The sequence below is a fragment of the Ambystoma mexicanum genome, chromosome 8 (assembly GCF_040938575.1).
Source record: "Ambystoma mexicanum isolate Mex_15411 chromosome 8, UKY_AmexF1_1, whole genome shotgun sequence".
Lineage (NCBI taxonomy): Eukaryota > Metazoa > Chordata > Amphibia > Caudata > Ambystomatidae > Ambystoma > Ambystoma mexicanum.
The window spans coordinates 1,612,501,854-1,612,519,808 of NC_090929.1; the positions used below are offsets into that span (position 1 = coordinate 1,612,501,854).

General features: G+C 44.1%; 1 protein-coding gene across 1 annotated transcript in view; it reads right to left on the reverse strand.

The window, feature by feature from the left end:
* Window positions 1-4,997: 4,997 nt before the first annotated feature.
* The window catches only part of CCDC186 (coiled-coil domain containing 186), a 1,219,714-nt gene continuing 1,206,756 nt past the window's right edge, over window positions 4,998-17,955 (reverse strand). The window contains exon 16 of the mRNA XM_069611867.1: window positions 4,998-5,205. Within this exon, the coding sequence (XP_069467968.1) occupies window positions 5,131-5,205 (75 nt within the window). The 3' untranslated portion in view covers window positions 4,998-5,130. The remainder of the gene's footprint in view (window positions 5,206-17,955) is intronic.

A 17,955-nucleotide genomic window follows, 5' to 3' on the forward strand; every position in this document is an offset into this window, starting at 1 on the left:
TCTTGACCACGTTCAACAAGGTTAGCGTATGTGTCGGGTTCACCATTAAACAAATTCCTGCAGGAAAACAATGGCCAAAGGGGACATAAATATCTAGACTGTACAAAAACACACACATGTACACACGAGATCAATATTTTACACGTTTCAATTACGTGATGCAGAAAATACTTAATGTTATCATTCTGGTTAGTGAAATCATGACTATACAGCACGATAAATAAATACTCTTGATAGTATCCGGGCAGGCTGGTGTGCAAGAGGCAGGAAGCAACAGGATATAAGCGGCGAGTGCTTGCTGGTCACACGGAGTCTGCGGCCACGAGCGGCATGTGGCTAAACTGAGCGGCAGGCTAGATGTAGCAGAAGGACGCCGGCCCCCTGGGGCAAGGAATGGCAGGGAGAAGATGCAATAGGCAGGCCAGCATGTTTTAGGCTACATGGGGCAGGTGGCTCCAAACCCAAGGGGCAAACAAGTAAAAGGGGCATGTGGCCCAGGAGTGTGTGAAGCAGCTACAGGTCACGAGAAGCAGGAGTTTCCAGGCTACACGGGACAGGAGGCCAAAAGAGTCAGGTGGGGGAAACAGGCAGGAGGATGTGGATTACAAGGGGCATGAGCATCCAGGCAACAAGACAAAGGTGCAATGGAACAGGCTGCTGAGGGCTGTCTGCCACAAAGGGCAGGGGATCGAATTCAAGGCAGTCGAGCAGTCGAGGAGCATTTTATTTGGGAATACTTTTCAAACCAAAATAAAAGCAGGCCATTTTAAATGGAGGCCTATGAGATAACATCCCAGATCTCACCCTCAGGATGAGTGCGACCTTAAATACAGAAGTCGGAAGTGAGGGTGAAGGACCCATGGTCCCATTTCATAGCATTCCAACTATGTACAGAAGCAGTGGTGCAAGGAAAGCTTCATATTGTACCCATTCAAAACATTCTCCAGGTCTAGGATTTTCTCTTAGTCACATTGACTTTTGAAAAACCCTCTGCAGAACGCCACCATTTGGCGAGAAAAAAGAAGCAAGCTTTGTTAGGCCCAGGTCCACCGTTTGCATCAGAGAAGCCATCTGTGTGCCGCAGCAGCCAATAGGCGGCTTGGAGACGATCATCAGGGCACAGTGTGCAGCTGGGCCAGAGACTACCAAGAAGCGTGTTCTGCAAAACAAACGGACAGTGCATCAGACTACAGGACACGGGCACTCAGCAGAGAGGGACGGATTCCCGATCCAGAGCATCGATTATACATTTGCACAGAGAGCGCATATAACCTCGGGTGACTTCAGTGTGTTCAGCAGGCGATCACGTCCAATAAAATGCACCTGCGCACCCCCTGCAAAGAGGAATCGCCTACACTTGCTATCCGGATGCAAGAGGTTCTCCTGATCAGGAATTCACACAGGAAACATCACTGGGAAAGAAGACATAGTGATACTTGTGCCCCCAAACTAATGTGAAACAAATGAATAACAGGCATACACCCCCACTCACCCCCATATAAAACATTGTAGTGTTACAACTGAGAAGAACATATTGGTTTTTTCCAACATGGCTCATGAAAGACATTGGGAGTGCATTTTAGTAGAAATGTGCAGTCAACATGGGCCCACAGCCATATTCAATTTCTACCCAAGTCGGTTTGCGCCCATGCGCCGTACAGTCCATTACGTGCAGTTCACACTGGTCCGACGGCTGGCCCTTCCATCCAAGGAGAAAGCTTCCAGGATCATGCACTCAGTGCAAAATAATAGAAAACCTGAAATATTTCCAGGCAATTAGCAGCTTTCGCCCATAGCCGAGGACGGAGTGTTCCATTTTATGCACATGTCTGTATTAGAGTCCTGGGGAAGCCATCTTGCCAGCGGTGTCGCCGCAGCTCGCTTGAAATGCAGGATTCCGAGCACCGACCCAGATGGCTTCATTAGAGTTGTGTTGAATGCTTAAAACACGCAAACGATTCTACAAGCAATCCAACGGGATGATTCATGTATGGGCTGGGCGCTCATCGAAAAAAAATTGCCTTACAAGTGAAAAGTGCTTCGTGCAAAAGGTTCGAAACCTGCCTGAGGGGTTTCTAGGAATTTTCTCAAAATAATCTGTGTGCACAAATGCAGAGTTGTGGAACCTTCCAGGCACCTGAGAAGTGTTCATCGATTCCCATTTGCACAATCGGATAGCCTTTCCTTTAACTTGGTCAGTGCGATTTAATGGGAATTATCTTAACAGTATACCCAAAGGGGAGTGTGAAGCATCCAGATGAGGTACACCAACTGTTTGCACATCCACACAGTCTGGGCCGATCCAGGGCTCCCATGCCTATCGCAGCATAGTTTGGTAAATCTGGAGTGAGATTTGCCCTGCGAACATGTGCTTCCAAGAGATCCCTAATGGCGGCTGCCATCATTGCCATGGTAAACTCACAGCATAGTTTCGTAAATCTGGAGTGAGATTTGCCCTGCGAGCATGTGCTTGGAAGAGATCTCGAATGGCGGCCGCCATCATTGCCATGGTAAACTCGCAGCATAGTTTGGTAAATCTGGAGTGAGATTTGCCCTGCGAGCATGCGCTTGGAAGAGATCTCTAATGGCGGATGCCATCATTGCCATGGTAAACTCGCAGCATAGTTTTGTAAATCTTGAGTGAGATTTGCCCTGCGAACATGTGCTTCCAAGAGATCCTTAATGGCGGCTGCCATCATTGCCATGGTAAACTCGCAGCATAGTTTGGTAAATCTGGAGTGAGATTTGCCCTGCGAGCATGCACTTGGAAGAGATCTCCAATGGCGGCTGCCATCATTGCCATGGTAAACTCGCAGCATAGTTTGGTAAATCTTGAGTGAGATTTGCCCTGCAAACATGTGCTTCCAAGAGATCCTTAATGGCGGCTGCCATCATTGCCATGGTAAACTCGCAGCATAGTTTGGTAAATCTGGAGTGAGATTTGCCCTGCGAGCACGTGCTTGGAAGAGATCTCTAATGGCAGCTGCCATCATTGCCAAGATAAACATGACATGTGCCGTTGCTCATTTGATTTCAAGGGACTGTCTCTGCTTTTTCCTGGTGATGAAAAGCCAGTACAGCCGAGGTGGGCATCGGAATACTGATCCCTTCCTGGTATTCAGTTTCAACACAGTGCTTGAAATCCTTAGCAAAATAAGGGTAGTTCTATTCTATAATATTTGTATAGAGCACCAATTCGCCCGCAGGCCTCAGAGTGCTACAAGATTATACAGACATAGAACAGATTGGAAGAGAAGGATCTAAAACCCCTTTTGCTTGTGTCAACCACAGTTAGAATGAGGATGAATGTGTACACTGGTACTTCACAAGTATTAGTATTCCTTTACAGTAGGTGTGGACTCCTAGATTTGTGGGCATTATGTACCCAATGAAAGTTGGACGCATCAAAACAAATCAAGTGTTCCAAGTCTGGAGACCACTATGGTCTTAACATATTAAATTAATCCTGGCTCAGAAAGTGGGTCCATTTACATATGCATTTGGCAATACATGTCAGGGCAATTTGACACCCATCTGTTAATGCTGAAAAAAAAAGACACGACCACAAAAAGCACACTGAACATGTAACAAAAACAAAATACAACGGTGGCTTATTTTCTGCCCACCTGAAACCCTTGCAGATTGCTATAAGAATGTCAATTACCATCGTCTAGAAAGGAAGGCTGCACGTGATCAGCGTGACGCTTCAGAGCCCCGCTGAAAGTTTTGTCGCACACACTTCCGATAAACGGGACAACTGGCATGGGTTTTCCTTGCGGTAAATGACATGATTGGTGCAAACAAAAAAGGCTGCGATACACAGAGAATGCACATTAGGTACGTGGAAGAAACATTGCGACTGCCAATGGGACAAATGTCGACACTACGCCAGTACCCACAGTCCCCCTTGGCACTTGGTAGTTTGCAATACTAGTTTTTAAGGAAGTATGAGATTAGAAGTGCTGTTTACTGCAGAGTCATCCGTTAATCAATGCACATGCATAATTCATAATACATCCTATAGAGCACTACAAAGCAAAGCGGAGCAGCGCTATGGGCTCTCTAAACAAATGAGCCAATCAATGATACTGCAGCTTATCAATACCTTCTTTAAAATGTAACCTTACATACATTTCAAAAAACGGAATTTGATAGTGCTATATGTTATACACGTTACTATAACCTCATACTAAGTGCAAAAAAATGGAGTGAGTTCTTTTGTGAAAACCCTTTTTTCAGCTAAGTACACTCTTCTCTAAAATGCTAAAGACAAGGGAGCATGCTTGAAAAGTCAGGCGACCGTGCACTGCTGCCCCTTGAGGAGCAGCACGACTACCCCACACCTCTTTAAAGGACACCGCCATTGATCCCACCCCAACCATCTGAAGGCAATTTCTTACAAGGACCCTGCTTATGGATCAGAGGGAGGTGAAGGGCACCCCCGCCCTTTGAGCTGCTTGCTAGAAGGCCTTCAGCAGTGATTAGAGTGCAGTGCAGAGGTAGAAGTATGGCCAGAAAACATTTGGCGTCACACACTCGGGCGCAGATCCATCTGCTCAAGAGCAAAATCAATTTCTGTTGGAAAAGCAGCCTGTACAAAAGCAGGATTTTTCGCTGAGGTCGGCCAAGATTTATTTCCACTTTCTGTAGGCATTATTAAGGTAGCTTCCTTGTCTTTCTGTATCGACCCAGGAAGCACAACGAAAAATGATGACACTTCAGATGAGGATGACGACGTATGAACAGAGGCTCCTTTAACTCTTGTAAGGAAATAAATATTGGGTTTGGCAAGGCTGCGGAAGCATGCTAAGCAGCCCAAATGACGATTATGTACACTTTCCGCTTCATTTCATGTGGAGTATTTCAATGCAGAGCATTAACCGATCTGCCATGAAGTTGTGCAAGCTGCAATACACACCGCAGAATGAAGGCGCTTCCAGTGGTTGGTCGCAACATCACGCGTCAACAGTGCACGGGTAGAAAGTTGGGACACTTCGCTTTACAATTCGATGATAAAAAAATAAATATATTATGTCTTTTTTGGCTGACAAATCCCAACAGACAAGCTGCCACACTGTGTGTTAGGTGCTTCATGTTCCGGGGATCAAAGGCACGGTCAGGTGTAGGCGGCTACTTCCTCCGCTCTCGTTCATGCTGCAGCTTGATGAGTCGTTCAATTTCTGCTCCTAGTGTCTGCAAATTTTCCTGAAAAGCAAAAGTAGGGAGAAGTGGTATTTAGTGAACACATATCAAGGAACGGTGTCTTAAGTAAAAACATTCTGTAGACCTGCACCAGAATCAATTTTCCATTGCATTCTAAACATTAGAGGCCGAGGAGCAGGTCTAGTCAATCTGGAGTGCGGCACAAACTTAGAAGTGGATCCACATGCTGGGAGAATTCCAGAAAAGGAAGCATTCACATGAGAGCTTCTCTGCTCCAAGTAGAGCAGCAGCCCCAGGATAATAGACCCCTCCTCTGCTAGGAATGTGTGGATTGGACAATGCAAAGAGAGGCGCTGAAAGAGCAGGCGTAGCAGTGTGCGTCCATCAATACCACTTTTATGTTCTCTCCAGCCAGTAACAAAGAATACTGCATACCTGGAATAACGCATCTTAACACAGGCTGGAAATCATTACACAGTAGTAGTAGGTTTATGTCGGATCATTCGTCCATAAAACCATACAGCCATGAACATTACATCAGGTTAACAATAAGATATATACTCACAATATTGAAAAGCAGTTAATATAAACGTTATGTTAAGTTAAAGGGTATTTATATTGTGCACCATCACCACTCGAGTGGTCCCCTGGCGCTCTGGCGGATCTGAGAGGGTAGGGTAAGTTAGTGGGACTGAGCAGGGAAAAGCGCAAGAGAGTGGTGATGTGCTGTTGGCAGCTTCAGTTCCGTTTACATCCTTCGCTGAGCGTAGGTGTGATTTTTCGGTCGGTAGTTATGTGCTCTTGTGCGAGGCTGTGTGGTTTATTTCGTTTCGTCGTCGTGGTGAAGTGTGCGCGGTTTGTTGTGCAATATAGGTGTGGTGGTGTTATGATTAGAATGTTGAGAGGTGAAAGCAGAGGGCTGAGATTTTTATTGGGTTGGTTAGTGGTGGTGCTCCATCGTACCCCCTCGCCTTGAGCGCCTGCGGGACGCATCCCTGCTAGTGTTGCATATTGTGGTGCGGTAGGGGTCTCCCTCCTATATTCTTTGCACGGTTGTGATAAATGGATAGAAACAATTTGCATGGATACCACCTGAAAATTAAAAATAATTCTATAACGGACAATGTGATAAGAACATTGAAAAATAGCAAGTGGCAAAGGGCTTGAAGTGCAAATTTAGTATTGTTAGACCAGAAACGAAAAGGTGCATACTTTGTTTAATCAGGCATTTATGGTGGCATAATCCAGCAACCGCAGAACTTGCTCCAAATCCTGGCGGCTGCCAAGGCTCATCTCAGTATATATTAGAAGCCAAGGGGGCATGGCTAACATGGCTGCTCATGATCAAGAAGCAATGCAAGTAGGTAAAGATCGCAGGCAAAATAGGGCACTCACTAAAGGGCGGAAGCTGGCACGCAGGGGCTGGCAGGCCCCGAACAGTCTGCGGACGAAGCAAGACGTAGACATGTGTGTATGTATGAATGTGGGGGGCGAGGAGTGTGCCAAGTGGTGAGAAAGCGAAAAGGGAGAGAATTGGCAATGGGGTTGAAACTCGCCAATTTGAAGTAAGTCCTGCCTGCGCAAGAGAAGATAGGGGAGGGAGGTGCTGGTAGTTTGGCCCATTTTCCCACCCATTGAAGGCTGCACCGAATCGGCCATAAAAACACAGCCTTTTTGGTATGCGGCCTTCAACATAGAACCGAGAGAAGAAGCCAATATCTAGACGAGCATTCTAGTCCTTAGCAAAGCAGGCGCTGCTGACATACCATGGGTGACATTTATTCATTGTTCATTTCTACAGCATCCCGGAAGTGCATTCGCAAGTGCACTGACTGTTGGACTGTCTGCCCGTGTGTGAGCTGCTCCCAGGATTGTGCCGACTGGATTTCATCTCGTAGGACTATTTCGAGGTGCTCGTCGGCAAGAGGAATTCCCTTGTCCCACGAAACGCGCCTTGCTGGACTGCCGCTGTGACGTGGTGCTCCGTGTGCCCACAAGTGCTTTCATTGGTTCCCTCCAACTCACGCCCACCAACGAGTTTCCCGCAGCCCATATTTTCCGAGTGCACGCGCATCCGCGCGCGCGCATCCCGGAAGTGCATTCGCAAGTGCACTGACTGTTGGACTGTCTGCCCGTGTGTGAGCTGCTCCCAGGATTGTGCCGACTGGATTTCATCTCGTAGGACTATTTCGAGGTGCTCGTCGGCAAGAGGAATTCCCTTGTCCCACGAAACGCGCCTTGCTGGACTGCCGCTGTGACGTGGTGCTCCGTGTGCCCACAAGTAATTATACGAGACGTGTGTTTAGTCCCTCTATGGTGTTGTGTTCTGTTGTGTTAGGTCTCGGCTAGGAGATACTGTGTTTGTCCTGCTTGTCTTTTCTCTATTTTGAAAAGCTCCTTCTTTTTGTTTTAGGTGCTTTCATTGGTTCCCTCCAACTCACGCCCACCAACGAGTTTCCCGCAGCCCATATTTTCCGAGTGCACGCGCATCCGCGCGCGCGCATCCCGGAAGTGCATTCGCAAGTGCACTGACTGTTGGACTGTTTGACGGGACACGGGCTGGGCTGCTTAGAGGTGATTATAACGATTCGAATCATAGAATTGTAAAGACGTGTGACCTAGAACATTGGAAGGTCCCGTCCACCAGTTATACGAGAATATAGGAAAATTAGAAAAAATGGTTAATGGCTTACGTAGTGGGCGAAAAATCCGTGCCACCATACCTGATTTTAGCAACGACTCAGATAATATTATAAATGAGTCTATCAAGGAGGTCTCCCTATCTGCCACAGCTAATATGGGGCTATCTATAACCGATGTTTCTTTGTGCGTCGGTCCTATGCACAACTCATGCTCCAGAGTTATGGCTAGGTTGAGCCCGTTGGAGAACGCCCCCACTATCCACCCCTTGATTGGTGTTGATGATATGGGATTGACCGACTCTACTGAGACTGTTGCTACTTTCAAAATTAATGATCTTAATGATTGCGAGGAGATATTGTACAACCAGTCTCCTTTGACAGCTTCAAAGTCGTTTACCAACTCGAGCGTTCCGCCTCATGCTGGGGGCACGTTAAGTAACATCAAATTAGTAGATGTTTCTATAATACCACCTGGCATTGAGGCTGCATTGGGGAATCGTATGAGGTTCTCAAAGGCTCCTTCCACACCTGTTACTCAAGCTAGATTTGGCATAGAAAATGTGCACTTATTTCACAATGCTGATGCAGTATCACAAACCACGAGTGGGACAGCTAGTATTGGCCCTAATAAATTGATGGGAAGGGACTTTAATAAACTTAAATCGAGTTCCCCCACTGACACAAAAATCAATAATAATCCAATAGATGTACTTTCCCTCTCAGAACATGAAATTGCGATGTTCTCTGCTTCACAGAATCCAGATGTTAGACACCTTAGTCCCCATAATGTAATGGAGAAGCAACAATCATGTAACGAATATATGGGTACTGACTTTCCGGTAATGACAAGACTATTAAACCTGTTAGACAAAGGCCATGAGCAAACGCATGGTGAAATAGGTATCCTAAAAGGTGTTTTAGTTGATGTTTTGTCAAAGATTAGCAGGATAGAAGGTTTTCTATTTGCCTGTGACGTGGGTGCTAGTAGTAAAGGTATAAAAAAAGTGGATCACGTGTCAGTAAATCAAACGATTTTTCCAGATCTAAAATCTGAGGCGACTCAACCTCGAATTGAGTGCATACATAAGGCCTCGCAAACCTTGGCAGATCCAAGGATGGCAGGAGAGAGTAAACCATCCTTTGCTGCCATCACAGCTGCCCCCAAATCTGATCCCAAAGAGTTGATAGAACCAATGATTCAGAAGCTGTCTTTGGCCATCTCAGATAATGTGCTGGCCATTCAGCACCTGACGAATCGTCTCAGTGAGCTTCCGACTGCTTTGCCGCCTGCAGATCGCATTTTTGGAGAAATGAAGGGTACAGAGACAGGGCCACATATAGAGGGGAATATACTCCCTTCCAACCTCTCTGATCTTACCAATCTAATCGATTTAGGTGATGAATTATATCCAAAAGAGCCCTCCATAGTCACCCTATCCTCACCCATTCTTGCTCAAGTCCCGAGAAGAGAAGTTATGACTAGGAAGCAGAGAAAAATGGCTGCTAGAGCCCAAAAAAGGAAATTCCATCAAGAAAAAAATACTAAAGCTGCCAATAAAAAAATAAAAAATGAATTTACGAAATCACACGCCCCCAATGAGGCGGACAAGAAATCTTGCTCTTCTATAATATCTGAAGACCAGGTCATTGACTTGGAACAACTTAATTCAGAATCCAAGGAACTGCTGAATCTACCTAGGTCTTGTGATTCTCCTGGTTCGAACCCTAAGGGACAACGTGCTAATAATTCCAAAACGCATGCTAATCTGGAACGAGGTACCCTAGGTCCCGCAACAGATTCCGTACAACAAGATTCAAACCGGGAACCTATTAATCTTAAACAATCGAATTTGTTGAATTTTTTCCCTAATATGAGAGTTAAGAAAGCATCGCACATAATGAAGGGAGGAAGCGGTCCTTTACCGTTGAAAGAGCATAGAAAACCAGCTCAAACACTAATACCCAAGATTGATATTAAAGAACCTCAGGAAGGTCCTCAGGTTCCTGTGCGCGGGAATGGCTTAACTGACGAACTGAGTTTGGAAAACCATCGTGGAGTAATCATTGGGGCTGAAGTCCCCCCTGTTAAACTCCCAGACGAGGTTGATTTACATCTTTCCCCAGACATGCCATCTATTATGGGTTGGGAATCTAATGAAACATCGCATGGGAAAATGCCTTTAAATCGATCTGCTATTCTTAAAGCTTTCCAGGATATACCAGCATTAAGAACCATTAGATCCTCTGATATTGATTGGGTCCGACTTTCTTCTAATAATAACAATAGGATGATCTGTGCTTATCACTCGCACATTATCATGAGAATGATTTGGGCCCAAAGATCTGATTTCGAACTGATAGGTTTAACCCCATCGATATTCCAAAATGAAGATTCAGCCAAATCTTTTGTTGACAAAACAACTCCCAAACAGGTCACACAATTAGGGTTGAATGAGGGAGTATTCCCCGCCCCATTAAATGATGAACTCTTCAAACAATTTATGACGTTAGCGATGGCCTGCTCTGGTATCAAGTCAAATGATCATCCTGTCCAGATTTCGACTTCTCACAATATGGCCAATAAATAGAATAAGGGGCGGGGTTTTACTTTAATGTCCTGGAATGCCTGCGGCCTGAAAAATTTTCGGCTTTGGGCATCTCGAGTGGAACCTGAAGTACGCCCCGAGATTATCCTGATTCAAGAATCTATGCATTTGTCCCACTTCGATGTCCCAGGGTACTGTACCCATGTCCAACCTGCTATCAAGGGCCTACTGGGTCGTCCTTCTGGCGGCCTTGCCGTTCTCACTGACAAGGCCTGCAGAATCTCCTCCGATTTAGTCTTTGCTAATCATTCTATAATAGCAGTAAAACTAAGAGGCATGGGATGCGGCACCGGTACATTGATGGTTATTTGTTTGTATTGGAATCACGTTTACATATCTCTGCCTAACTTACATGAGATACTGGACAAAATCCTTGTTGATATTATAGCCGACGATCCCGGCATTCCTATAATTGTTGGGGGGGACTTTAATGCCTCGTGTTTTACACCACCCAACGGGATACACTCCCGTTCTTCTACTCTTTCTATGCATCTGGAGAAACAGTGGGTTGACTATTTCCTCACATGGGACATCCAATTGGTGGCCCCCAACCTTGACCATTATGGATATACTTGGGCTCGAGGTGGGGTATCATCAATGATTGATTATTTCTTTGTCTCTACTAATCTTATGCCAGATGTTGTTTCATTGGACATACGTGACCCAGCACTAGGTGATCACATGGCTTTATTCCTTAATTTGAAATCTTCTCTCCGACATTACGATAAAGATTTGGCTTTAATAACTATTACTTCAGATAGGCCAAATATCAGTTTGCGTTGGAATGGTAGATTGTGCTCAAAAATAATGGATCGACTGAGATATGACACCACTATATATGTTCCCAAGGTTAGAGCAGGTAGTGACTGTCTCATTGTCGAAAGGAATAACGAATATAGTATCCAGACTCATGTTCAGTCCCTAATGCTTACAAATCAAAATACCCAAACAGTGTCGCATCACCATACATTTAATCTAGTAATAAAAAACCTTCGCAAAGAGAAACGCAAGGACATACGGAGCCTTGGCCCTCCCTATCTAATGGGGGATAATTACGTAAAGCTAAAAGCGAAAATCAATCAGAGATATCGTAATACGCTCAAAATCATGAAATATGAGTTGTTGATAGCTGACAATCAGAAGATCTTATCCAGCCTTTTAAGACATGACTCCAGACAAGTTTGGTCTACCTTACGACAGTTGTCAGGAGTCTCATCATTGGTGAAAGAAGCAGCTGTAACTGCCACTACCTGGGTCACATATGTACAAGCTAAATTTGCCCTTCCGCCACGATTTGCTGTCATCGACACCAAGAACTATCATATCATGATCTTAAAAAAATCCCCTTGGGTTTTGGATGATATCATTCGAGCGATTGATAAGATTAAGCCCTCTCGGGCCCCCGGCCCTGATGGCATCCCACCATGCTTGATAAAGAAGGATCCCCTTTTTTGGGCTAGAATTCTTGAGAATAAATTTGATAGTGTCTACCTGACAGCCTGCATTCCACCTTCCTGGTGTTCGGCGAATATCATCCCGATTTATAAAAAAGGGAGTTGGGATGATCCGAACAATTTTAGACCTATTGCACTTATGGATGCATCAGTGAAGATTTTTACCTATTTACTGCTGGAATCCATTTTACAGATCATAGATCAGCTAGACATTTTGCCCAAATATCAGGTGGGCTTTCGCAAACGCATGGGGTGCACACTTAATGCGTTTATACTAGCACATCTATATGCCCAAACCAAGGGGAAACATACTGGTCCAATTTATATGGCGGCCTTGGACTTAACGGCGGCGTTTGATTCAATCATCCGCGCAATTTTATGGGAAAAAATGGTTGCTTTTGGTTTCCCGATGTCCTTGGTGGCCATTATAGCACTGTTACATCAAAATACCACATATCGAATAAGATTAACCAAAGAAGGTGCGCTAACTGATAAAATACCTACAGAAATTGGCCTCAAACAGGGGTGTAATTTGGCTGCAGTGCTGTTCAACCTATATCTGGCCGACCTTGATTCTGCTTGGGCTGATATTGTTTCATTTCCAGTGAAATTGGGTAGTTTGGCAATCAACTGGCTTGCTTTCGCGGATGACCTTTTGTTTATGGATCGCACCCCGTATGGCTTACAGGCCAAATTGACAGCCTTTCAATCCTATGCCTACAAAAATAACCTTCAAGTAAACACACAGAAATCGTTTATCATCGTGATCTCTGATGGGAAAAGGAAAAATATTAAGTTTACTTGGTTGCTTAACGAGTGTGTGATCCCTAAGGTCAAGATGATGCGCTATCTAGGCTATCAGCTTTCCGACTCTTATTCTATAGGAATGTGGAAAGAGATGATTAATAATAAAGCTAAACCCCTCATCTCACAAATGAAGATCATATATCACAGATACTGCAAATTTTCCTTGGACCCCTTAATACAGTTCTACCTCCTCAAGGTAGAACCAATACTTCTGTATAGCCTAGACATGTGCTCATCCGAGATAGAGCCTTACCTGGATTGTATTCAGGGGAAATTATGGAAGCAAGCTTTGGGGATGGCGATGTCAATACCGAACATGATGATCTGTCACGAAGTTGGGATCTTACCCCTATCTGCTAAATGGTATTGGCGACGACTTAATAACTACGTCAAAATATTGGCTCCACCGAAAAAATCCTTATACGAGGACTTAGCACAATTATTATATGAGGAGAATGTACCCTCTTTGGTAAAATTTAAAGACAAAATGGATAAAATTCTAAATGAAACCTTGATTGACAAGGATGACTTAATCTTAGGAATCCCAGCTTGTAAAAAGAAATTCCAAAAATACTTCTGGTGTGCTATGGTAGATCAAATTGGTAAAACCAAAATGTATTATGAATATGCCAAATTCACCAGAAAATTTGGAGATCGTGCGCAATATTTGGACATCTTTCCGTGTAACACTGCTAGAAAATTATATATGAGATTCAAATTGAATCAATTTATCACAAATGAAAGATTGTTCCTGTGGGATCCCTCGAGCCACTGTAAATCTATGGGTTACTGTCGCTTTTGCGGACAAGGAAGAGTGCTCGAAACCCTGAAACACCTTACTATGTTTTGTCCATTCTTTAATTCCCAAAGAAATCTATCCTTTGGGCTGTACATGTATAATGAATCCGACACATGGAGAGAATCCTTGTGGAGAAGGTGTATGGAAGGTGTTAGCCAACGGTTGACACTATGCTTGACAAGATTTTTAGGATCTTTGGACTCAATTTTAATAGCGCAGTATAAACTGCTTATAGAAACTACGGTTTAGCTCATTTCGAGATACTGAAGTTTTAATCAGAGAATGCTAGTCTATTCTATTATGTGTTATCTTACTATGTGTTAATTTGTTATTGAGGAATCGTTGATGAGAATATTAGATGTATGTAAATGTATAAATGTGATTGTAATTTGAAAAACTGATTCATAATTCTCGAAATGTTTTATGCTACAATTTTATATGTAAGTTGATTAATTTTGTAAAGGTTTGTTTTAAACCATAAACAATAAAATAAAAAAAAAATTTCTACAGCTACTACTGCAATGCAATCTCTGAGGCACCCAACATGGTCACAGGGAGCCAGACAACGTGGGCTGTGTGTGGCACTGGCAAAACGATGAGGCAATTACAGGTCTTCCTTCTCTGGTGCATGGGCACCCAGCAGCAGCAGCAGCTTTTACCAACATTCCAGCTAAAGCCATAGTATTCAACGATACACGGAGGTAGGCAAAACCCACTCATGTGGGCGAGCAAAGTTTCTAAACATGCCAACAGATGCTTCCAGGCAGCTGAAAGCCACTAGGAGACGACAGAACAGAAACTGGACAAACTAAGAAGTATGTGTGTGGGAAAGAGACACTACTTTATGAATGAGCTATTCAGTCCAGCAGTCCAACACTTTGTCTCTGTGCCAGAAAAGGGCCAACTCGACGAACTATTGCTGCATGTTTAGGAAGATGAATTTGTGGAGGTTGTCCTCCACACATCCATCTTCGCATCCATCCCTGTGTCTCAGAACGAGTCACTCCATTAATTTCTTTATACACAAAAAATTGGAAAGGGGTTATTCATTCCATCCAGTGCTCCAGATAATATTTTGAAGTGTGAGTATTTTACTTCCTATTGTTTAAAGGTGGGAGTAAAATGATTTTTTAGGTGGTAAAAATGTAAGTCCAATTCCCAATGGAAATTTGAAAGGTTTTTGTAATTATTATTCCTTTGCAGCTAGCTATTCATGCACATGGAAAAGATACACGCTTCCTTCTTCCAACCATGCAGTAATTCTAGTAGTTTCTTCCTGCGGTACTATGTGCACTACTGGTCCAGACATATCCATGGAGCTGGGTGAGTGAAAGCCGGGGCACATGGTCCTACGTGTCTGTTTCCTATTTTTTGTTGGGAGTATTTGTGCTCCCTATTTTAATTTTTTTGGATTGCCTATTTTTAGGGAGTAAAAGTGGCTGATACACCCCTTATCTGTAGGGCTGCTTCCAGCTGCACCCAGACAGCGGGAGTGTGAAGGATAGGGTGACCAGATTTCCAAAATGAAAAACCGGGTCGGCCAACAACATAAAAGAGGGACATCCCCATCGCAGCCCACCAATTACCGCCTCTCCCCCAACACGCCCCCACAACCACCACCCAACCATATTTCCAGCACTTCTCCTTTCTATAAAATGTATATGATCTCATTTGTGCAGTTTTGTCTGTGCATCTTGGCAAGTTAATTCAAAACAAGTGTTAGCTCCGATTGATATTAGATGGCTTGCTGTACAACGATTTCCACGCCAGTCTCTGTGGCACAGTCAGTAAGTGTTGTGATTTGGACCTGAAAGGTTGGGTTTGAGCCAAACCTCCAACTTCAACATTCTGTAAGCGTTGTGAAAAACGATTACCATTTTATTTACCTTAGCCTAACAACCATGCAAACCCCAGACGGGTTTCTAAAATGAAAAAACTCCCGGGACGGAAGGTGATTTCCCCGGACTGTCTCAGGATAACCGGGACGTCTGGTCACCCTAGTGAAGGAGCATTACCTGATCACGTGTCTGCTTCCCGACAACGTTGCTGTTCAGGAATCAAGCAGGGCATGGAAGCACAGAGACACTGAGGTCGACCATGTGGAGCCTGCCCGTGCAGTCCCTCGGCCAGGGTGCAGAGGGGAGCAGGGAAGGCCATGAACACTCCATTCCAAACTTTTCTGCCCTGCTCAACTCCCCCTGCCAACAGCAGTGAAGCCGGAATGCAGGCCCGGAGCAGTCGAGGGCGTTCCCATTCTTCAGGCACCAAGTCTTCTGTACCCCTGAGTGGGCAGAATAGTAACTAACTGGGCCTGATGACGCCTGGCCTTACCTCAGGGAACAATAGAATCTCGCGCTTCTATGCTAACTGGTCAGTATGAAGTGTGATTGTGCTGCGTTTACTGGGCGCAATGGAATCCTAATGGAAACCACTGCTGCTCTTTTACAGCCAATAATTACATTTAGCTTTAACTAGGCATAACAATCTGGCGCTGCTGTGTAAATTGTGCACAATGGAATTGGGCCCTTATGTTCTAACAATCTAGCCTTATTTGGTAAGTGCACTGACAATTTGCCTAAGGCGATTAGCACCGCTGGCCAACTGGGTATATGGAATCAACATCGGCCTCTATAGTGCCAACAAGCCCCAATGGAAACGGTTGCCACTTTAATAACTGGGCATTCATGGTATCCCGTGCCAAGAGAATCGGTCACTAGTATGCTAACCGTGCAGTGTCGAATCTAGCCTTCTGCGCTAAATGAGCATGCTACAATCTAGCCTTATTGTACCGAAAGGCCATGATGTGCATTGCACTGGTGTTCTTACTGGGTATAATGGATTCTAGCACTACTATGCTAACTGGCAAGATTCAGCATAAAGAAATAGTTCTGCGAGGTCTTTTATGTGCATTGCACTGGTGTTCTTACCGGGTATAATGGATTCTAGCACTACTATGCTAACTGGCAAGATTCAGCATAAAGAAATAGTTCTGCGAGGTCTTTTATGTGCATTGCACTGGTGTTCTTACCGGGTATAATGGATTCTAGCACTACTATGCTAACTGGCAAGATTCAGCATAAAGAAATAGTTCTGCGAGGTCTTTTATGTGCATTGCACACTGGTGTTCTTACTGGGTATAATGGATTCTAGCACTACTATGGATTCTAGCACTACTATGCTAACTGGCAAGATTCAGCATAAAGAAATAGTTCTGCGAGGTCTTTTATGTGCATTGCACTGGTGTTCTTACCGGGTATAATGGATTCTAGCACTACTATGCTAACTGGCAAGATTCAGCATAAAGAAATAGTTCTGCGAGGTCTTTTATGTGCATTGCACTGGTGTTCTTACTGGGTATAATGGATTCTAGCACTACTATGCTAACTGGCAAGATTCAGCATAAAGAAATAGTTCTGCGAGGTCTTTTATGTGCATTGCACTGGTGTTCTTACTGGGTATAATGGATTCTAGCACTACTATGGATTCTAGCACTACTATGCTAACTGGCAAGATTCAGCATAAAGAAATAGTTCGGCGAGGTCTTTTATGTGCATTGCACTGGTGTTCTTACTGGGTATAATGGATTCTAGCACTACTATGGATTCTAGCACTACTATGCTAACTGGCAAGATTCAGCATAAAGAAATAGTTCTGCAAGGTATTTTATGTGCATTGCACTGGTGTTCTTACGGAGTATAATGGATTCTAGCACTACTATGCTAACTGGCAAGATTCAGCATAAAGAAATAGTTCTGCGAGGTCTTTTATGTGCATTGCACTGGTGTTCTTACCGGGTATAATGGATTCTAGCACTACTATGCTAACTGGCAAGATTCAGCATAAAGAAATAGTTCTGCGAGGTCTTTTATGTGCATTGCACTGGTGTTCTTACTGGGTATAATGGATTCTAGCACTACTATGGATTCTAGCACTACTATGCTAACTGGCAAGATTCAGCATAAAGAAATAGTCCTGCGAGGTCTTTTATGTGCATTGCACTGGTGTTCTTACTGGGTATAATGGATTCTAGCACTACTATGGATTCTAGCACTACTATGCTAACTGGCAAGATTCAGCATAAAGAAATAGTTCTGCAAGGTATTTTATGTGCATTGCACTGGTGTTCTTACGGAGTATAATGGATTCTAGCACTACTATGGATTCTAGCACTACTATGGATTCTAGCACTACTATGGATTCTAGCACTATTATGCTAACTGGCAAGATTCAGCAGAAAGAAATAGTTCTGCGAGGTCTTTTATGTGCATTGCACTGGTGTTCTTACTGGGTGTAATGGATTCTAGCACTACTATGGATTCTAGCACTACTATGCTAACTGGCAAGATTCAGCATAAAGAAATAGTTCTGTGAGGTATTTTATGTGCATTGCACTGGTGTTCTTACCGAGTATAATGGATTCTAGCACTACTATGCTAACTGGCAAGATTCAGCATAAAGAAATAGTTCTGCGAGGTCTTTTATGT